This window comes from Eulemur rufifrons, chromosome 18 (genome assembly GCF_041146395.1).
Source record: "Eulemur rufifrons isolate Redbay chromosome 18, OSU_ERuf_1, whole genome shotgun sequence".
Taxonomy (NCBI): Eukaryota; Metazoa; Chordata; class Mammalia; order Primates; family Lemuridae; genus Eulemur; species Eulemur rufifrons.
This window is the reverse complement of record NC_091000.1, coordinates 7416563-7439975: the sequence shown is the minus strand read 5'-3', so window position 1 is coordinate 7439975 and position 23413 is coordinate 7416563. Positions and strand designations below refer to the sequence as shown.

At 36.0% G+C, this 23413-nt stretch overlaps 1 protein-coding gene across 1 annotated transcript in view; it reads right to left on the bottom strand.

Annotated features, from left to right (window-relative positions):
- Window positions 1-22265, bottom strand: part of NEIL3 (nei like DNA glycosylase 3) — a 39552-nt gene extending 17287 nt beyond the window's left edge. The window contains exons 1-4 of the mRNA XM_069493453.1: window positions 22041-22265; window positions 9420-9541; window positions 1402-1536; window positions 916-1129 (exon numbers count right to left, since the gene is read on the bottom strand). Of these exons, the coding sequence (XP_069349554.1) occupies window positions 916-1129; window positions 1402-1536; window positions 9420-9541; window positions 22041-22184 (615 nt within the window). The 5' untranslated portion in view covers window positions 22185-22265. The remainder of the gene's footprint in view (window positions 1-915; window positions 1130-1401; window positions 1537-9419; window positions 9542-22040) is intronic.
- Window positions 22266-23413: the final 1148 nt, after the last annotated feature.

Sequence of the window (23413 nt, the reverse complement as noted above, 5' to 3'; positions counted from 1 at the left end):
AATAACATTTTCTTTTCTCTAGCCTACCTTATTGTAAGAATACAGTATATGACACATATACAAAATATGTGGTAATCGACATTATGTTATCAGTAAGGCTTTTAGTCAACAGTAGGCTAGTAATAGTTAACAGGCTCAGGAGTAGATGCCCATCAAGGTCAGTATCAGCTTTAAAGAGATATGAATTTATATACAAGCATTAATATCAAAGTACTTATTAATACATGGAATAACTCAGAAACATTCATTACTGAAGAATTTTTTTTGTGACAAAGCCTAGCATAAATCTCAGTGTTACCCTTGCAGAATTAATTATTATTTGTCACATGTGCTTTCTCCAGAAGAAATTCTGTCTGATGTCTTACCCTTGTTGTTCGTGTATGAATATGTATATGTACAGTTGACTCTTCAACAACATGGGTTTGAACTGCTTCAGTCCACTTATACGTGGATTTTTTTTCAATCAGACAAGGACTGGAAATACAATATTCACAGGATGTGAAACCCGCATACACAGAGGGCCAATTTTTTGTATGTGGGAGTTCAAAAACAGATACCTTGTGCTCTTCAGAGATTGCATTCTAACAGGCGGGGACAGATTTTAATAAATATAATAAATAAATATTATGTTATGTCTAAAAGCGATCAATGGTATGGAGAAAATACAAAGCGAAGCAGGTTGAGGAAGGCTGGGGCCGTGCAGCGTGGGACGGCAGGAGGGGATGCACACTGCAGTTTTAAGCAGGGTGACCGGAGTTGGATGCACCGAGAAGTTAACATGAAGCAAGGACAGGAAGAAGGACATCTGAAGCCTCAGAAGAATGCGCTACTACAACTCAGACTAAAGAGCTCCACACTGGTCCCTTCACAGGACTAAAAAATAGAGAAATAATTAAAAAAATACTTATAACCTACTTTAGCAGCTGGGTGGAGACCGCTGTCAAAGAGCGCTTCGTTTCTGATGATGTTCCCCACCCCAGGCAACACTTTCTGATCCATTAACACATCACACAGCATCCGACCTTTCTGCTTTTTAACTTCACTTTCTGCTCTTGAGAAACTAAATTTAGGTGAACATATATCTAATTCTTCCATCATTCTGATTCTCTGTTGGCTCTCCATTGAGTTTCTATAGAAAGAAATATAAAACACATTAATCATAAGTCTGGCTACAGTTTCCCAAAGTGTCACTTAAAATGAGCTTTGGTATAAATATAAACACTTTATGTTAATCAGGGTATAAGAGTTGTACAGGCAAACAATGAAGATCTTAACAAATGATATTATTTGAAGGCTCCTTTAAAATGAGTTTTCATTCATTTATTCATTAATTAATACACATGACATCCCCAAACAAGCTCTGCAGTTTTGCAACTGAAGTGCTTTCATTTTATCTTTTACCTTAGTTCTACTGATGAGTCAAAGAAACAAATCAAATCTTTGGTAAGCTGTATTTCAAAACCAGGAGAAACTCCATTTCTATTTTTATAGTCAAGTGGATTAATCATGACGGAGCCTTTCATTCCAAAATGAATCCTGAAACAAAATCAAACCCTTTTTTGAGTGGCAGAAAGTATATCATACATAGAATTTTTTCCCTTTACTTCACTTTTCTGGATTATAAGCAAACAAATATTAACCAGGACAGGTACTTTTAATGGCCAAAAAATGGTAGCTAATATTATTATATATTTTTCTGTGATGGCTTTGTATTCTTACAAAGCTAGATGATATGACAATCAGTTTTTTAACTCACAAATAACTTCTCAGGGAAATAATAAGACCTTGACAATAAGCCCAAGAAAATATAACCCTGCCTCTTCTTTTCTTGTCAGATGAAGTATCTTTTATTCACAGAACAGTCTAGCATCTCTCGACATTTTCTCAGATTCAAAGGCTTGGGATGAGATAAGGCTAAGTTTAAATTGCCTATAGTTTGTGTTTTCATGAATTCTACAAAGCTACTAACATTCAAATTCCTTATTTCTAGCTACAACGGATGGGAAATGTTTGCCTGTTGCACAATAATATCTACAGTTTAAGATACTCTTTTCTTCACTCCTGCTGGAACAATTTTTTGCGAAATCTCATGTACCCAAAAAAGAAGAAAAAAGAAAAAGAGGGAGAGAGAGAATACGTCAAAATGCTATTGTCTTCAGTTCTTTTCGTTTTCTTTTACCTTCATATGTATTGGGAAGACAAGATTTATAAATATTTACAGTTAACTTTAAAGCCACAATGCAGTGATGAAAAATTCATAACCTTTCAAATTTTATAGGATTGATTAGCATGTCCAGTAAAAAAAAAAAAAAATGGTTCTGTGAGACCGGTGATGAAGATCAAAAATGATTCTCAAGATGAAATACTGTATTCTGCCTTTCAAATCTTTCTCCTTATAACTTTGTTGAGTTAATAAATATGGCTCTTTTGGCAGCAAATGTTACTGCTCTGTGCTTCTAATTCCAAAGCACCATGTTATAGTATTGTACAAGGTTAACCAGTATAACTTTAAAAATGTGGGTTTTAAACTCTGTGTGCCCTACTATCAATCATAAATGCATTTACATGCCCCATAGTTCTTGACAGGAAAAATGTGTGCCTGTAAGTACTCCATAATTTAGCTTATGGAGGTTCAACCCCAGTGAAAGGTGTACAACTGTCATGCCTAGAAGCCATCATATCTAAAATCTTTTCAGCTGCATGGCTCATAAAATGGATTCTAAATCACTTTCTATAATGAAACCACATCCACATCAAAAATCTCAAAGGTTAAGACCCAATTCAAATGCAGGAGTAGCCCCAATAAGAACCCTAAATCAAATGAGTACATGCCTTTGTCTTATAAATCTATTCAATTTAGAGAAAAATGTACATAAAAATAACTAGCTATTTTATTTTTTTAAATAGCTAAATATTATAATTGAGCCCCAATAAACCAAGAAATTTTGAGTATTTGTTAGGTACCTTTTATCGTAAATTACCAAAAATATATCAGTGTCATGAAAATTTTTCAGGCACGGTAAACATCTATTGTTATAACAATTGACATACTGATTTTTTATAGACTATGACGTAGGCACATATTACATTCAGGAAAGAGATTTTGAGTGTTTCACTTGCTTTTCAAGATTCCTTATAACTAGTTTAGAAACATTTTATTAGGTCCTTATTTCTATCTTGATCCTCCTCAAGGTCTTTCTAACTCCAAACCAAAATGTAACCCGAAACCATTCACTCTGCATAACATAAGTCTGCCTGCCAAGCCCAGCTGCCTGGTCCCAGGGTGGGCATTAGGTCCAACCTGCACTAGTCTCTGTTCCTTCCTCAGATCCTGTGCCTTTGATGTAGCTGATTTAGGAATGGACAACTGTCTCAAGCTGGATCCATCAGTATCCAAGTTGGATTCATTAGTTTTCCTGATGAATTTAAGGATTTAGGACACAGAGAGATCAGTCTTTACTTAGTATTAAGAGATCAAATATGGAAGCTGTCTATGGAAATGCTTCCCAACATGGGCACCGGAGAAGCCAAGGGAGGCCTGTCTGCATCTGCAGAGACTGTAGCAGATTTCAGTGAGGAGAAGAGTCATGAAATGAAGAGAGTCCTAATAGCTTTTTGTCTGTACATCTAGTTCTCTTTGAAGCTCACCTGTATTATCTCCAGGTTTCATAAGACATCCCGTATTCTTATTAATGTAATAGTTACTGAACTTGCTTGAGTTGAGCTTCTGTCATTTGCAACCAAAGTTATAATATAAAAATTATGATCAAACTAAAAATTGAATTGACAGTATGAAACTTCCTCTAGTTAGAAACAGCTTCCTAAAATAAATTAATAAATAAGCTCTGATCTTATTTTAAACATCAGCCACACTCTTCCAGGCTACCTTCAGAATTTAAAGATGTTGCTCTGTTGTCTTCTGTCTTGTATACTTTCTGATGAGAAGTTTAATATATTTTAAAACTTTCCTTTGTATAAAATGTTCCTTTGTATATAATGTTTCTTTTTCTCTGGTTGCTTCCAGCATTTTCTCTATATCTTTGGTTTTTAGCACATTTGCTAGGCATGTGTGAGGGATATTTGTTTTTATTTAAGGTTCTTTAAGCTTCTTGGATCATGCTTTGTTTAGAAAATTCTTGGTCATTTAACTCCAAAATGTCTCCTGCCCTGTTGTTGTTTTTTCTTCTGGGATTCCAGTTACAGGTATGTTAGAACATTTGATCTTGTTTCACAGCTTTATTAATACTATACAATTCTTGGCCATGACTTCTTTAAAAATGTCTTCTGTTTGCCTTTGCTTTGTTGGTATTACCAAAAAAATTCTTGTTTTATTCTCTCTCTCTTCTCTTCCTGGGAATCCAGATACTTCAGGTGATATTGTACCAATACCAAATCTATACAAACTCTTCTAGAAAATCAGAAGGAAAAAATTTCCACTCATGTGAAGGCCAGGATTACCCTGCTACCAAAATTAGACAAAGACACTAATAGGAATATAAAACTATCTCTCTCTAAATCCAGTATCTCTCATTAAGACAAATGTAAAAATCCTAAATATTAGCAAATCATATTCAGCATCAGATAGAAAGGATAATGCATCACGACAAAGTAAAGCATATCCTAGGAATGCAAAGCTCATTCAAAATTTGAAACTCAATCAGTATAATTCACCATATAAACAAATAAAGAAGCAATATGATGATCTCAATAGATGTAGAAAAATACTTGAAAAAAATTAATACTCATTCATGTATACATTCTCAACAAATTAGGAATAAAAGGGAACCTTTTCAATTTAATAAAAGGGCATCTACCAAAAAAGTAAAGCTAACATGGAGAACAAGACAGAGCTATCTGCTCTCACTACTTCTACTCAATATCATACTGGTGTCCTTAGCCAGTACAATAAGGCAAGAAAGAGAAATAAAAGGCATACAAATTGGAAAAGAAGAAATAAAATTGCTTCAATTTATAGATAACATGACTGTCTATATAGAAAATAATACAATGTGCAAAAAAAAAAAGAGGTACTAGAACTAATAATTGAATTTAACAAGGTTGTAGGATACAAGGTCAATACACACACAATAATTATATTCCAATACACTAGCAATGAACAATGAGAAATTCAAATAAAAAAAGAATACCCTTTATAATAGCATAAAAAATCCACTTACTTATATGTCTGAATCTGAAAATTAAAAAATAATAAATAAATAAAAGACAACTAAATAAATATAGATATATATTGTGTTCATGGAGTAGAAGACAATATTGTTAACATGTGAATTATCACCTAGTTGATCTATAGATTCAACATAAGGCCATCAAAATCCCACAAAGTATTTTGTAGAAATCAACAAGCTGAGACTAATATGTGGAAAGGCAAAAGAACTATAATAGGAAAAACAATTAAAAAAAAATAAAGTCAGAGGAGTCATAGTACCTAATTTAAACTTACTTTAAAGCTATTTTAATCAAGACAATGTATTATTGATGGAAAGATAGACACACAAATCAAAGAACATGTAGAGTTCAGAAATAGACTCATACATATATAGTCAACTAATTTCCAACAAAATTGCAAGGAAATTCAATGGAGAAAGAATAATCTCTTCAACAATGGTACTGGAACAATTGGATATACACGTGCAAAAAAAAAGTGACCTTCAACTCTTGCCTGGCACCATGTGCAAAAATTAACTCAAAATGTATTATAATCTTAAACATAAGAGCTAAGACAGTAACACTTCCAGAAGAAAACAAAGAAGAAAATTTTAATGAATTTGCACTAGGCGAACATTTCCTCAACTAGTCACAAAAAGCATGAGCCATACAAGAAAAATTTGATAAATTAGAATTCATCAAAACTGAAAGTTTTTTTTTGGCCGGGCGCGGTGGCTCACGCCTGTAATCCTAGCACTCTGGGAGGCCGAGGCGGGTGGATCGCTCGAGGTCAGGAGTTCGAGACCAGCCTGAGCAAGAGCGAGACCCCGTCTCTACTAAAAAATAGAAAGACATTATATGGACAACTAAAAATCTATATATAAAAAATTAGCCGGGCATAGTGGCGCATGCCTGTAGTCCCAGCTACTCGGGAGGCTGAGGCAGTAGGATCGCTTAAGCCCAGGAGTCTGAGGTTGCTGTGAGCTAAGCTGACGCCACGGCACTCACTCTAGCCTGGGCAACAAAGTGAGACTCTGTCTCAACAAAAAAAAAAAAAAAAAAAAAAAAAAAAAAAAACAAAACCTGAAAGTTTTTGATTGCATAAGCCACAGATTGGCAGAAAATACCTGTAAAACACATATCTGATAAAGGGTTTCCATCTAGAATATATAAAGAATAGTTGTGGCTCAATAATATGAAAACATATCTAATACAAAGGAAAAAGAAATTAATATAAATATACACTCTACTCTATGAAATATACAAATGACAATTAACCACATTGTATCAGATATCATTAGTCATTAGGGAAACATCCAGCAAATCCACATCTAGAAACTTATCCTATGAAAATATCAAAATGGCAAAAGATACGTGCTCAATAATATTTAACTGTAGAGTAATTAGAGTGAAAAATGGGGAACATGCTAATCAATCAGTAGGTGCTGTGGTTTGGATACAGTTAGTTTGTCTCCACCAATTTAAACACACGTTGAAATTTGATCTCCAGTGTTGGAGGTGGGACCATGTGGGAGGTGTTTGGGTCGTGGGCAGATCCTTCCTGAATGGTTTAGTTCCATCCCCATGGTAGTGACTTCTCACTCTGGCAAGACTGGCTTAGTTCCTGGGGGAATGGATTAGTTTCTGCCAGAGATCAAATTTCAACATGTGTTTTGCCTGCACTGGCAATGTATGCATCCAAAGTCAATAATGATTATATTTGGCAGTGGGATTGAGAATTCTTATTTTATACTTTTTTTCCTTATTCCTCAGTTTACTCTAATGAGTATTTATTACATTTATAACCAAAAATTAAAAATGATTTTTGTCTCATTTTAGTTGAAGAGCTACTCTAAAGTGTTCAGAAGTAGTGTAGGTATTAATCATACATAACACTACAAAAATAAATGTATATCAAATAACTTTGAGTATTCTATGGCACTATTACAAGCACTTAAGCACCTGGCTACCTCATTTAGTAAGTAACAAATAAATAATCACTCTCTAATTTGTAACTTTCTGAAATGTGGATTTCTATATGGTAGATTCTCTCTATGTCTGTATTCTACTTCCATAAACAAAGGAATCCCAGAAGTCATGGCCTTCCCTGAGATCCACATGCACTATGAAAAAAACCTGTGGGCAATTTTGATTCTGAAAAGCTAGGTATTAAGGGAAAACTGTAAGCAGTTTTTAAGCATGTTTCCTGCTATATGCTCTCTAAAATGCAGACAAGCCTGGTGGGTAGGAATCAGAAGTTAAAAATGAAGACTGCATTTCTATCTCACCTTCACAGACCTGCAGTCTCACAAAAAGATCACATTTCTTTGACAGAGTCATCCATTCCACAAAGAAGCAGAGGTTGGGGATGCATTTTTTGAACTTAATGTTACATTGTGAAAGGGGACACAGTTGATTTTAGGTTGCTGAGTTCAGATTCTAACACAGATCTGCCCATTGATCTTGAATTGCTACCTCTGATAGTTGTTAAGGCTGCAAGAAATTGAAAGGAAGCAAGTCACTGAATTTTTCCCTAGCCATATACTGAGATAGGTACTCTTCAGGGATGGTAGTAGTTCACGTAGTTTAAAGAAGTCATTGCCCTTGTTTAGAACTTCATGGAATACTGACAGCCCTATACTGAGAAATGGCTCCCCCCTTAATAGTCTGATGGAGAACACTTGGTAAAAACCTTCTTCTCGTTCCACATAAATAAATCTGCACTTAACATCAAAGATTCAGGCCGGGCGCGGTGGCTCACGCCTGTAATCCTAGCACTCTGGGAGCCCGAGGCGGGTGGATCGCTCAAGGTCAGGAGTTCGAGACCAGCCTGAGCAAGAGCGAGACCCCCCCCCCCGTCTCTACTAAAAATAGAAAGAAATTATATGGACAACTAAAATATAGATACAAAAAAAAAAAAAATTAGCCGGGCATGGTGGCGCATGCCTGTAGTCCCAGCTACTCGGGAGGCTGAGGCAGTAAGATCGCTTAAGCCCAGGAGTTTGAGGTTGCTGTGAGCTAGGCTGACGCCACGGCACTCACTCTAGCCTGGGCAACAGAGTGAGACTCTGTCTCAAAAAAAAAAAAAAAAAAATCAAAGATTCAATAACATATCAGTGTTTTTAACTATTGTGCATAGATTCCATTGTGTACTATTCTGTCCAGAGCTATGAGTTTTCAATCACATCAATCTACTACAGCAATAATGTAACCTGCAGTATGTCATTACTGCATGAACCAGTAGACATATGCTGATGTTATCAATTCCAGACTAAGAAAAACCATGAAGTGACAATGTTGTCCAATAACAGCAGCTGCTGACAATGAAGAGAGAACATCTCAAAGAAAAAGCGATTACATAAACCCTGAATTACTCTAAACACGTGGTAGACGAGATGCAATAAATAACAATCATATAGTTGTATCATCTCTTTGTGATCATTATTCACCTTCAGTTAGAAACACAGGGTCCAGAAATAGTCCTTTCTTCGAAGAAGGTGATAACAGTTCAACACCTTAAAGAAACACTAAAAAAGATTCAAGGAAGCAGTACCAATCTACATAGTTTGCAAAAGCATAGGCTAAACTCAGAAAAGACAGACTGAGATTCAATAGACATATTAACTGATTTTCTTGCAAAAATTAAATATGTGATCATGCATGGCAATTACATAAATTTTGACATTTTTATCATTAAGTCAACCAAGGTAGTAGATAGCTTGTCTTTCTTTGACAATATATTAGCCACAAATTTCCACAGGAATTGTGAAATTCTATAAGTTTTGAAATTCTGTAAGTTTCCAAATCTATTCAAGGCTTCAGAGAAAGAAGACAGAAAAATATTTTAAAAATCTACTGATACATTTAAATCAAAGGAGGCCCTGTCACAAATACAAAGTAACTGATGACACTGAATACAATAAACATTGAGTGAAAACAAGAGGGGAGACTAGCTGTGCAGGGAGTTTGGGGAATAGCAAAACAAAGATGTGTTGCTCTAATACATCTTGGGAAGCCCTGCTAGCCTATCAATTTTTTAAAGAGAAATAAATTGACTACCTCCAAGTAACCATGACATCACAGTTTATTCTTCTGCTTGTTGCTTGCCATGATAGAATTGCAACCTCTTATATTAGAGCTCTCTTAAAAATAAAGTACTTCTACATGATTGGATGTGACACCTGGCAAACTCCAAGAAATGCCGCCTACACATCTTGAAACACAGAGAGATAAGATGTACAAGTTTATCTTACCGTAAAGCTTTTGGCCCGAAGTACATGAAGAGCTCCTTCCCCAAGGTTTCCACACCACTGTAAACATATCCATTAAACAATTTCAAGAAATTCTGGCTGGAATCTTTATTCAGTGCTGCAGTCTAGTAGAAAACATATACATACATGTAAACACAAACAAACAGAAACTCTAAACAAAACTATAATTTAATTCTTAAATGTATTTATATAACTTCATACTCAGGTGCATTCCAATGAGAAGAATCAAGTAATCAGCTGTTTACATACATTTGTCAAATTACTATGCAGTCATTTAAAAAGAGACTGTCCCCAAAAATTAAGTGAAAAGGTAACTGCCAATCAAAATGAGTTTCTTCCAGGACCATATAGCTCTGTGCATATGAAAAGAGAGCACAGGAATACAGCATGAATGTTTTAAAACTAAAAACTTAACTAGATTCTTCCATTTCCAGAAGTATAGCCAAGTTCCCTGAAAGAGTATTTAGATAAAAACAGCTAAACATGATACATATAATATGAAAACAAAATATATATTTTTAAATTTCGATACAATTAGGGAATACAAGTGTTTTTTGTTACATGGATGAATTGAACAGTGGTGAAGCCAGGGCTTTTAGCACACCCATTGCTTGAGTAGTGTACATGGTACCGGATAGGTAATTTTTGATCCCCCAACTGCCTCCCACTGAAAACAAAATATTTTTAACTACATTGATGAACTTTTTAAGCAAGTAAATATTAATAATAACAAGAGGTCAAAAACAAAGTAAAAGTGGGAGAAAACCCTGTGAGGTGGGTAGGAAGAGCCCTGAAGCCAGTTTTTACCCTGGGGGTATTTACTGAACCTGAGGAATGAGAATTGCAATTTTCATGACCTTGTGGGGATGTAAGGGATCAGAGATAAAGCTGGGGTCCCCTCAGTAGGGGAACCCAATTTGAGACCTGTCCTGCTCCAAGTATAATGTTAAGAATAAAAGAAAAATAAACTCATATTCCCTTTTCCCCATCAGCTTTGTAAAACCAAACAACAAATTATTAGGATTACAATATATGCACTGAATACTATAAGAAAATCAAGGAACTTACAAACATGAATAAACATAAAATATAGGTTCTTCTGTGGGGGAAGGAAAAGAATTGCATTTGGTTTAGATACCAGTAATGTTCTTTTTCTTAAACTGGGCATTACGTATACTGGTGTTCCTTGTATTATTCATTATTTTTTATTCTTTAGGTATATTTTATAAATATTTAATTTGTACTAAAAATTTAAAACTTAGAAATACTTAACAATTATATAAGATAGAATAGGTACATATAATTGTATCTACACATCAACTGTTAAGCGAAGGTAACAGCCTTATTTACCTCTAACTTCTTTTTCCTTTTTCTCAAATGGGCCCAAGGATCCTCAGAAGATTCTGGATGAAATCTTGGTGGGTGTGTGTGGGAAATGTCAGGAGATAAGCTTTAGATATAGGGCCTCGAAGCAAGTCACAACTTTTCCTCAACTAAGGTAAAATGATATTGTTCAAACTTTGAGTTTCAAACTTTTGCTTTACAGACACGTGTCATTCTAAATGCTTATGATGGTGTGTCCACTCTATTCTTTATTTTACTACATTAGTCCTTGTTAAAAGATACAATTGTAGTACTTGGCTCAAAGAGATAATAGGGAGATAGTAAAAGAAAAAAAAAAAAAAAAAAAGACTGAGACCAGACACTATTCTTCTACTAAACCCACTGAGGTTGAAATAGTTACAGCCAATGCCAGAATTTTTCAACTGCTTAAAGTTCAGGCAACTGGCTTTGCATCCCTCCTCTGCATAAGTACGGGAGAACCAATTACAGGCTGAGAATTATAAATAAATACATACACAAGAGTAATTAGAAATGATAGCAATCACTTCCAGTTCTGTAAAATCAAAAAAGGACCTGTGGGAGATTCTGGTATCAGGAGCTATAAGTACATATGCCACCACATCCTCAGAACTTCAGCCTTTGATTTCTCTTCTTTCACGGATGAACTCTAGTACCTATCAATTCTTATCATGCACTGGGGCAAAGCTAGCTTGAATACTCAGTAAGGGAAAAACATACTTACAAATCCACCGTTTGTATAGGTAAATCTGTTAAGAGCTCCGAATTGAAAAGCACCCAGAGTCTTGATGCTTTGCTGCCTCACAAGGGACTTTTAGCCACTTATATATACACTTCAGACCAAGTATAGATCACAACAGTAGGTTTTAAGGTAGGTTTCCATGACAACCAATCCCTATGTAAACAGTTCTTATAAACTAGCCAGGACTCTTTTAATATGAGATGACATAGAAAGCAGATATGGATCTATTATGAGTAATCTTTGCCTCAATATAGATAAGGTTTTACATTTTTCGGATCTCAAATTTGTTTTTTTAGAACTAAGTCAATGCTTTCATTTATTTTTTATTACTGATACAAAATAGTTTATATATTTATGAGGTACATGTATTTGTTATATGCACAGAATGTGTAATGATCAAGTCAGGAAATTTGGGTAATCAATCACCTTGAGTATTTATCATTTCTATGTGTTGGTAACATTTCAAGTCCTCTTTTCTAGCTACTTTGAAATGTATAATACATTGTTGCTAATTAAAGTCCCCTTACTCTGTTATCAGATATTGGGGTTTATTCCTTCTATCTAACTATATGTTTGTACCCAATAACCAACCACTCATTATCCCTGCCTTGCCACCCACACACCATTCTCAGCCTCCGTTATCTGTCATTCTATTCTCTATCTTCATGGGATCAACTTTTTTTGCTCCCATATATAAGTGAGAACATGTGGTATCTGTCTTTCTGGGCCTGGCTTATTTCACTTATCATAATGACCCCAGTTACTGCTGCAAATGACATTATTTCATTCTTTTTTATGGCCAAATAGTATTATATAGTGTATATATGCCACATTTTCTTTAGCCATTCATTCATCAGTGGACACAGGTTGATTCAGTATTTTTGCTACTGTGAACAGTCCCACAATAAACTGAGTGCAGACATCCCTTTGATATACAAATTTCTTTTCCTTTGTATAAACATTCAGTTGTGGGATTGCTGGATCATGTGGTATTAACAGTTCTATTTTTAATTTTTGAGAAATTTCTATGCTGTTTTCCATAGTAGTTATACTAATTTACATTCCCAACAATTTAAGGGTTGCCTTTTCTCTGCATTCTCACTAGCATGTTATTTTTTGTCTTTTTGGTAATAGCCATTTTACCTGGGGTAAGATATCTCATTATAGTTTTGCTTTGCATTTCTTTGAAGATTAGTGATGCTGAGCATTTTAAAAAATGTATACCTGTTGTCCATTTGTATGTCTTCTTTTGAGAAATATCTTCATGCATTTGGCCCACTTTTTTTTTTTTTTTTTTTTCCTTAATTTTTTAGAAACAGGCCGGGCGCGGTGGCTCACGCCTGTAATCCTAGCACTCTGGGAGGCCGAGGCGGGTGGATCGTTTGAGGTCAGGAGTTCAAGACCAGCCTGAGCAAGAGCGAGACCCCGTCTCTACTAAAAATAGAAAGAAATTATACGGCCAACTAAAAATCTATATAGAAAAAATTAGCCGGGCATGGTGGCGCATGCCTGTAGTCCCAGCTACTCGGGAGGCTGAGGCAGTAGGATTGCTTAAGCCCAGGAGTTTGAGGTTGCTGTGAGCTAGGCTGACGCCATGGCACTCATTCTAGCCAGGGCAACAAAGCGACACTCTGTCTCAAAAAAAAAAAAAAAAAAAAATTTTTAGAAACAGGGTTTTTCTCTGTCGCCCAGGCTGGAGTGCAGTGGTGCAATCATAGCTCACTGTAACCTCAAATTCCTAGGTTTAAGTGATCCTGCTGCCTCAGCCTCACAATTAGCTGCCTAGGCTGATGTCTTAAAGTGTTTTCCCTATGTTTTCTTCTAGTAGTTTTACAGTTTCAGGTCTTACGTTTAAGTCTTTAATCCATCTTGCATTGATTTTCATATAATGGTGAGAGACAGGGCCCCAGTTTCATTCTTCTGCGTATGGAGATCCAATTTTCCCAGCACCATTTATTAGATAGGGTGTCCTTTCCCCAGTGTATGTTTTCGGCACCTTAATTGAAAATCATTTGGGAATAAATATGTGGATTTCTGGACACTCTATTCTGTTCCATTGGTCAATGTGTCTCTTTTATATCACTACTATGCTGTTTTGGTTGACATAGCCTTGTAATATATTTTGAAGTCAGGTAGTGTGATTGCTTCCAGCTTTGTTCTTTTTGTTCAGGATTGTTTTGGCTATTTGAGCTCTTTTTAGTTCCATACAAATTTTAGGACTGTTTTTTCCTAATTCTGTGAAAAATGACATTGGGAATTTCATAGTAATTACATTGAACCTATAGATTGACTTGTGGAGTACAGTCATTTTAACAATATTCATTTTTCTGATCCATGAGTATGGGATGTTTTTCCATTTGTTTGTGTCCTCCTCAATTACTTTCATCAGTGTTTTATAGTTTTCCTTGTAGAAATATTTCACTTCCTTGGTTAAATTTATTCCGAGGTACTTTATTTTATTTGTAGCTATTGTAAATAGTATTGCCTTCTTGATAGCTTTCTCAGCTAGTTCGTTATTGGTGTATAGCAAGATTACTAAATTTGTATGTTAATTTTATATCCTGAAACTTTACTAAATTTATTTATCACATCTAAAAGTTTTTTTGGTACAGTCTTTAGGTTTTTCTAGATATAAGATCCTATCATCAGGAAAAGAGGAAAAATGTGATTTCCTCTTTTCCAATTTGGATGCCTTTTATTTCTTTCTTTTGCCTGATTCTCTGGCTAGGACTTCCAGTACTATGTTGAGTAAGAGCAGAGAAAGCAGGCATCCTCATCTTGTTCCAGATTTTAGAGAAAAGGCTTTCAGCTTTTCCCCATTCAGCATGATGTCAGCTGTGGGTTTGTCATATATGGCCTTTATGATTTTGAGTCATGTTCTTTCTATTCCTAGTTTGTTGAGAGTTTTTATCAGGAAGCAATGCTGAATTTTATCAAATGCTTTTTCTGCATTAACGTGATCATATGATTTTTGTCCTTTATTCTGTTGACATATTAATATACTGTTTATTCATTTGCACATGTTGAACCATTTGAATCATCCTTGCACTTGGTAATAGTGTCTTATCTTTTTGATGTGCTCTTGGATACAGTGTGCTAGTATTCTATTGAGGATATTTGTGTCTATGTTCATCAGACATAGTGGCCTGTGGTTTTCTTTTTTTCTTATGTCCATTTCCAGTTTTGGTATCAGAGTAATGCTGGCCTTGTAGAATGAGATAGATATAGTTCTCAACTCTTCAATATTTTGGAATAGTTTCAGGAGGATTGGTATTATTCTATTCTATTCTATTTGGTAGAATTCAGCTGTGAATCCATCCAGTCCTGGGCTTTTCTTTGTTGAGAGACTCTTTAATACTGATTCAATCTCACTACTTGTTATTAGTCTGCCTCAAGATTATGCAGAACCTACACAGGAGATTTGGTTCTATGTACAGCTTACAAAGAGCTCAGCTGAAACATCCCCTATAACCAAAGCTAGGGGGTAGGTTTAAAATAAAAAAGTTTTTATTTCCAGGATTAATTCTTCAAGGCATGTAAGGCTATCCTAGAGCAGTTATTTGTATCTGCAAGTCTATTTTTAACTATCAGAAGTTTTAGAAAGATCTAATCATGGAAAATTTGGACATTTAGCAAAAGAAAGTTTCTGTGGATGGCCCTTTAAAACTTTATGGTTACTGGGCCATTTATTAACAAGACAAAGGAGAGTCCATTCCCTTGTAAATAAATTTTGTTGTACATAGGAGTCCAAAAATATAAAGGCCAATACACTCAAAATGCATGAGACCATTACATATCTTCAAACAACTGTCAATGAAAAATGAAATATGTTGTCCTGGCTGACAGAGCCTCTAAGAGAACCTCAAGCCAAACCCTTAAAGGTGTAATACATGTCTTACTTGCTCTACTGGTGTTCTACCCTAGTCTCCATAATTAAACAACATATAATATGGCATCAAAAAAGAAAATTGAAACAATAGGAAATTAAAGGCTCTATAAATGTTGAAAAAAGATGTTTATGGCCTGATCAATGCGAATATTATAACACAGATATTGGCAGAAGAACAAGTGGAGAAATGATCACAGGTAGATAAATATTCACTTATGGGAATATATTGACCTGAAACTACCAAATGACTTCAGTGAAGCAGAAACTCTTCCAGCTATAGATAGATGCTGTATGACCTTGGCTTGAATATGTTTAAGAATTAGTTTTTTAATACCCAGTGAGATGTTTGGGAATTAAAATGAGATGTTAGTATAACCTCTTCCTTGCTCTCTTGTATGGTCTATAATTCTCTCTGATACTTGAGTTTTCTCACTTGGGCAGCAGAATAATCTTGAGGCTTTCTACCTGCCAAACCTAGCACAGTGTTTCCTAAACCACGGTCATAGTACTTACTACACTGAATTATTATTTGTCTCTGACCTGTATTTCTCCCCTGTCTATAAACTCCTTGGGGACAGTAACTCCCGTTTAGCAATATCCTCGAGGGCTTTACATAATACCTGGGGTTCAGTAAACATCTGTGGAATTAAACAGATCCCTCCTAAGACTGAGTGTGGCTTTAAGTATATAGGTTCACTGCCTCCCTACCTATCATGCCCATCCTGCCTTACCTTTCCCACAACTTCTTGGCAAACATTTCTACTCTACCATCTGTTTCATCTCCTTTTAAAATTCATTAACCCCCCTGTCTTATTTTCTAATTATCTATAATGGAGTGAGATTTAAATACAGGATGACCAAATTCTCATGATTACCAAATGCTATGTAGCAGTAAAATGCTGTATTTATCAGAATTTCCCATAAAGTAAAAAGAAGCATAAGAGAAAGTTTAGGAAGGGATTGATATATGTTTAGCAACCAGTACTAGAGTGCCTGGTTTTCATTTGACATGTCTACTTGGCATTTAAATGCTTGCTTTAAAAAGATCTATTCCAATACAGTAGTCCCCCTTATCTGTGGTTTCGCTTTTTTCAGGTTCAGTTACCCACAGGACAGCGTAAGTTATTTTGGGAGGGAGGGGGAGAGAGAGAGACTGACCACATTCACATAAATTTTATTACAGTATAATGTTAAAATTGTTCATTTTATTATTGGTTATTGCCATTAATCTCTTCCTGTGCCCAATTTATAAATTAAACTATCATAGGGATGCATGCATAGGAAAAACCATAGTATATATAAGGTTTGGCATGGTTAGACTGGTTTCTGGCATGCACTGGGGGTATTGGAATGTACCACCCCCTATGGATAAAGGGGGACTACTGTATGTCATTTTGGTTTTGAGGGAAATGACATGTAAAGATGTTTTTATTCAGTTGTCCATCATGCAGGTGCTTCACCCAAGTCAGTTGATTATTTCTAAAATAATCAGCTTGATAATATACTTGCAACAAAATAAAATTATCAACTTATGATTGGCCATCACAAGCACTTGCATATATTTTTCACTGTTCTTTTAAAATTCCATCTTAAGGGGAAATTCTGGTAAACCAGTAATGGTTTGTTCCACTTATTTTGACAGCTGCTTTGTACAAACTGGGCATGGTTTTTACAATAAACCTAAGATTTACAAGATATTCACTTGTCCTACTGTAGAATGTAGAGTTATCACTTCTTTCTACAACCTTTTGCTGCCCAAATTCAAAAATTAATTTCTACAAGCCTATTATCTTTGCTATAACCATACACAATTGTCCAATATATACTTGACTTTCTCATGTTGACCCTTATAATCCCGTTACTGTATTATTTGAACATTTCATCCTTCTTTTTTTCTGAAATAGAGATGAAAATCTCCTTTGCCACAATTTTAAGTATGATTGAGAAGGGTTCACCTTCCCATTTTCAAGTGGCTTAATAATATGAAATCTTCAAAACAACGTATATTTTCAGAGGCAGCACATGATTTATTGTGCTGATTACCATTTATCCTGACTATCCATGGGTGAACGAGGATAAACTTTTCAGAGCAGAATAAGACTTTTCCATAGATAAATGTTTCAACTCTAATGCAGTTACATATTTTCCCCACAGAGAAGAAAAGACCATATTTACTTTCATAGTCTCGCCTTCATTTTCCCTGCAGGCTTTTTTCCCCTAATACAACAACCCTTTTCTTAATCAGAGGTCACTTATCTACCAGTCCAAATCATCAAAGAACCTAATTTTAAAATGGTTCCTAAGCACCAAAATAGAAGTGCTTGGGTCCATACATCCAAACATACTCTACAATTTTGTAAGATCAGAACCTTTAAGCACTTAACCAGACACTAAATACATTGTACCTTATTTGAAGGCATCAAATGACTACAAACCCTTCATAAAAATACAGCATTCCTCAGATAAATGGGTCTGGTTAAAAACTCTGATCCAGGCGAAAAATAATTGTTAGGATATTTATTTTGCTAGGCACTAAGCAATAGTTTTATTTGTCCCTTAATTTAATCCTGATCAAATAAACTAAGATGTGAGAATAGGCATCTCGAGATGGAGAAGTAACAAAGGAATGCAAATTCAAAATCAAGATGATCAGCTGTTCTTTTCTCTACAGCACACTAAATAATCTTGGATAAAAAGCTACAATGGCCATGGAAAATCACCTCCCCTAGTTTCCTCATCTGTAAAAATGTTATCTGTTCTCTGTTATCCCTTGTTTCATGATTCCATATAATGTTGGATGTTGATAATAATGATCCTGAGTCATTAAGAGAAATCATTATCTATATCCATTTAAGAAAGTAAGGAAGCATATAATGCATGTTCTATAAATTATTTAGAAAACTCCTTTGGATACTTAAAGGAATGAGCTTCATTTAGCTGGAAAAAGAATCTCTGTGGACTGGCTCATTCCTTTGAATAATGGCAATAAAATGAGCTATGATTTTTTTTCCTACTCTGAAGAAGAAGATAGGAGAAAATTTTTACTATGAGGTTTCATTATTTTCATGTAATAGGAATTTCCACATAACATGTACAACAAAATACACACATACTCACAATGAAAGATTCTAAATGGAACTTACTTCTAAATCCTTAATCATTTTGTACTACTCAGCCATTCAACTTTATTAAAAGCCTACTCTGTTCATGACACTGTGAAGTATACATAAAGATGAATAAGAGCAGCTAGCACACTAATACATGTATCAAATCTTAAGGAGTGATGGGAATAACCAGGCCATGTTTCAAATGAAATGAATGCTTATAAACAAACTGTTTCATATCCTGTTTTGCGAAAGTAGATTGAAAACACATGCAGATTACATATGATTTCACTAAAATACCGTAACCACCCAACAATTAAAATTGGAGGATTGACTCTTCAAAGCTCATTATCTAGACATGTTCATTTATATTCCAATATTGTTTCTTACCATAAGGTTCCACAGTCTCCAGCAGAGTTTTATGCAATTTGCTTACACAGTTGCATAATTTTATGCTGACAAGACAGTGGATCAAAACTCAGAGAAATAATATAGTGCATACGTGACTAGCAGATGCTGGGATCTTCTACAGCTAAGCTTTCTTTTTCAAAACAAGGATTAGTTGTCACAGGGAAACCTACATTAAAGTGTGCTCTCTATGAACTTTACACCGGAACAAAGAGGAATGCTACATGATAGAGTAACTGGTTTATTATTGCAGCCGCTACTGAGGGAGGGTTTTTGGTTTGTTTTTTGGTACAATGATTATCTGAAGTTTAAATCTTTTATTTTAAATGCCTGATTAATTTTCCTTTAGCTCTCATTTGTAATTTATTTCATGTCTACTGCATGGTAAAGAATACAGTATGCAGTTATTAAAATATTTTTAAATGCTGCCTTGTGAAAACTAATCATTTCAAGCCAGTAGTAGAAACATTCAAATAACTTTAACTCTCTGGCATAAATGCCTAGGAAACATGGGATCATCTGCTACAGTAATGCCAGAGGTTTGTGACAACCTACCATGTTTTAATGAAGTTTACTATGGATCCAACATCTAACATGCAAAAGACCATTCGTGTTTACAAAAGGTTACTTTTTTTTTTCTTTTTTAGATCAAAGGCCAGAAAATGAAACCAGGGCAAATTATTTATCAACAGCCACAAAGAGATTATTCATTCCATATTGATTTTCAAATCCAGTGTCCAGAGAACCAGATTCCTGATCCTAATCACAAAGACCTATTCCAATTTTAATATCTCTGTCTATCAAGGTATCAAACATAATAGCTTTAAATGCAGGAGTCTGTTTTGTGTGTGTGTGGAGTATAGCTTATTGGGTATTGCTGCTAAGTGATGTTAATAATTGCCCAATCTTTAATGAGGCATTTATATTATATTATCAGGCTGCACTCTTTTGTGCAATCTGAACACGAGAATGGAAGCTGTTAGAAGAGAATTATCAGAGTAGATAAGAGAATTGACTATACTGAACACAATTAAAAATGGTAGCAGACACAGCCAAAACCCTGAGATTGAACTTCTCTAGCTAATAAATAACCACCATTACATGCTGACCATTACGGTGTTCCTACCATTGTATTAGCCACTACCCTATTGAATCTTCTATTACAGTGAGGACCTATAGCATGACTAAGAACATAGGCTTTGGAGTCTGAAAGAAGAGAGATCAAACACTGTTTCAGTCCGGGGTGTGTGATCTTAAGCAACTTATTTAAACGCATTCAGCCTCACATCTCTGGTCTGTAGAATAAGGTAAATCCTTTATCACAGGGTTATTCTTCCTCATGACTGCATGAAATGTAAAGGCACTTCATGCCTTGCCACCAGAGATAATCATAGCAAACTTAAAAAGGAAATGTTTGTGCTATTTTGCCTAAATACTAATGAGGTGATATTTATTTAAAACATTAGGTTAGATATTCACAGCACAAATCTTATCTCATTCATCTTTGTATCCCCAAGGAGCTAGCATAAAACCTAACATAAAATGCATTACTGTTGAACAATACAAGTTACAATATCCATAAATATATTCATATCATATCCATCGCCAAGCCCTATTGCCTTTACTTCTGACACAGTGATTCTCTTCCCTTGTCTTCAGCTCATCCACCAGCACTTGAGTCCAAATTCCTCACCTGGATTACTGTAGATGTCCCCTAACTCAGGGAGTAGTGTCTACTCTGGTTTTCCTTCAGTCTTTTTGCTTTCCTTTACAAGTAGAGGGACCTTTGCAAAGTGTAAATGAATCTCATCACACCTCAAAGACTCCTAGAATAAATAAAAAATCCCTAATCTGGTTCACAAAGCTCTCCATGGTCTGCCTCATACACCCTAATCCAGTCGTATTTCAAACCACCTCCCTTCTATCTCATTCTCTCTTTTCCAGCTATATAGGTTTTCTTTATGCTATTATAATATTTAATGAATGTCTGTATAATCTTCCCAACTAAAGTATCAGCTCCACAAGGGTGTTTGTTTTCACTCCCCAGGTGCCTTGAGTATTCAAAATTTTGTTGAATGATTTTCATAAACATTAATATTCTTAAGAAACTATCTAAAATCCATCACTGTGGTACCCTGAAATGATGTTGAATGCACTAATAATTAAAAAAAATAGGTACAAGCACATACTGGCATAGCAAGTCTAAATAAGTAAAATAAGTCAAAATAAAAGGGGAATTGGAAGGAGATACAAAACTTATTCTTTTTCCAAGTTTGAAATGTGTTTTCTTAAACTTAGAACTTCAATTCTTTCCCACTGTAAGCATATGCTAATTTCATAGCAGGCAACTTTTTCTTCCAGGACCAAGGGCTATGAGGAAGCTTTGCAGGAGAAATTGAAATACAGCCCGATATTGCATGTATCCATGAAATACAATCCTCCACGCATCTACAGGGCTTTTAAAGCATGATAGCTTAATCAGAATATTTTTGGCACAAGTTCTTAGCAAAGGACTATCACACCATCTGCAATGAATGAGTGGCAAGAAGCTGTGCTACAATTTACGTTAAAAAGAAATAAGTTCACTTAAGGGAAACAGAACTGGGTTCCACTACCCCTTAATTATTAATAGATGGCAATATTAAGTTGAGTGGTTAGTTAGTGCTAAATTTTCTATGTGCAATTTTAGAATTATATATTGGCTGTGATATATTTATCATTTACAGAACATTAGGCAAGCAAGATGCTACAATTTTATGCTAAAAGCTTATCATCTTAAAAATGGGCAGGAAAAAACATATCAGAGGTTGCAGAGATTAGATGATATCAACAGTGGAAAACGCAGCTTGTAGACCCTGGGCATCTTGCTCAGGTAGTTACGAGCCCAGCGCGCTAGCAGTCCTGTCCCACGCAGGCGCTCTAGGGAGCTTCTCCCCCCGCACCCCTCCCCCCGGGAAGTGAAGATAAACTTTGGGAAAGGCGGGGCCCCAGGGGACCTGGACTAGAGCAAAGAGGTGACACTTTGGACCTTAGAAACCTGTTGGGGTCTTTATTCCATGTGCCCCTGCCGGTCCCATGGCCAGTTACAGGTAGCTCACCTGGGAAGAGACCACAGCGTGTGGCAGAGCGCGGCCCTCCAGGCTCTGCAGAGCGCTTCCCCGCACGTCGGTCACCGCCTGGCCCGGGAGCACCCGCGCCCGAATTTTCTCTCCATTCAGAGTACAACCCGGCCCTTCCACCATCTCCTGGGCCGGCAGCGTGGCCCAGTCGCTGCAGGGCCCGCGGAGAACAAGGTGCTGCAACTTAACCTCCGCGCGCGCACTGACGCCTCGGAGACCAAGTTCAAATCTCGCGCGCGCCCGGCCCCGCCCCGGCCCCGCCCACGCCGGTGGGGGGGGGGGCGACCCCTGCGGCGCATGCGTTATGACACCCCTCCACCCCCGGGGCTTGATGGGGGATTGTTGACAAACGTGGGATCACTGAGTAAGCGGAGCCCAGCCAACTAGGCTGGCCAGTAAAAGCAGAGGAAATCGGGTCTTCAGAAGCTCCAAAGTTATTTTCTCTGCATTAAGGGTTTGTCTTTGTCTTTGAACTATGCAGTACACACAGATTTTTCTGACCTGATCCTCTTAATCTGTTCTAAAATCCAAGATTGTCACAGACAGTCGTCTGACAGGCCTCCGTTTTTAGTATGCTGTATTTGGACGTGGATGGGAGAAGAGAGACTAGAACGAGGGTTTTTAGAACAAATAGTTTTAATTTATTTTTAATCCTATAGGTTTAGCGTGTCCTAGAAAAAGTAGCTTTACATGCCAAGTCTGCTTTAGTGTCTATATTAAAAAAACTCTTCCTTTCTAGATAAGTGAGCGCTACACAAATCCATGCATATATTTTGTTCTGTGGTACCCCAAGATGAATGCTATTTGCAATTGCTTTGTAAAAGGTAGAGCTCTATATAAATCAGGGGGTAATGCACATAGCTTTTCAAATTGTGTGCGCTACCCACGATCTCAGCAAAGCTGCATAGACACATACATATAAATGTATGAAGCTAATGACTCTGCACAGTTTTGTGAATTATAAAGAGTCTATTCTTGTTTGAAAATTAAAATATAGTACATTAAAACAGGGTGTCAATTTAGAAGTAATTTCATAAACATTACTATGGTGCAGTTAAACCAGAAGAACGTATACAAATGGTCTCTGACTTTCGGTGATTCAACTTAACGATCTTTCCACTTTACAATGGTGCACACGTTATAAACAGTCAGTAGAAACCATACTTCAAGTACCCATGCAACCAATCTGGTTTTTATTTTCAGTACAGTATTCAACAAACTACATGAGATATTCAACACTTTATTATAAAATAGGCTTTGTGTTAGATGATTTTGCCCAACTATAGGCTACTGTAAATGCTCTGAGCACATTTAAGGCAGGCTAGGCTAAACTATGATGTTCAGTAGGTTAG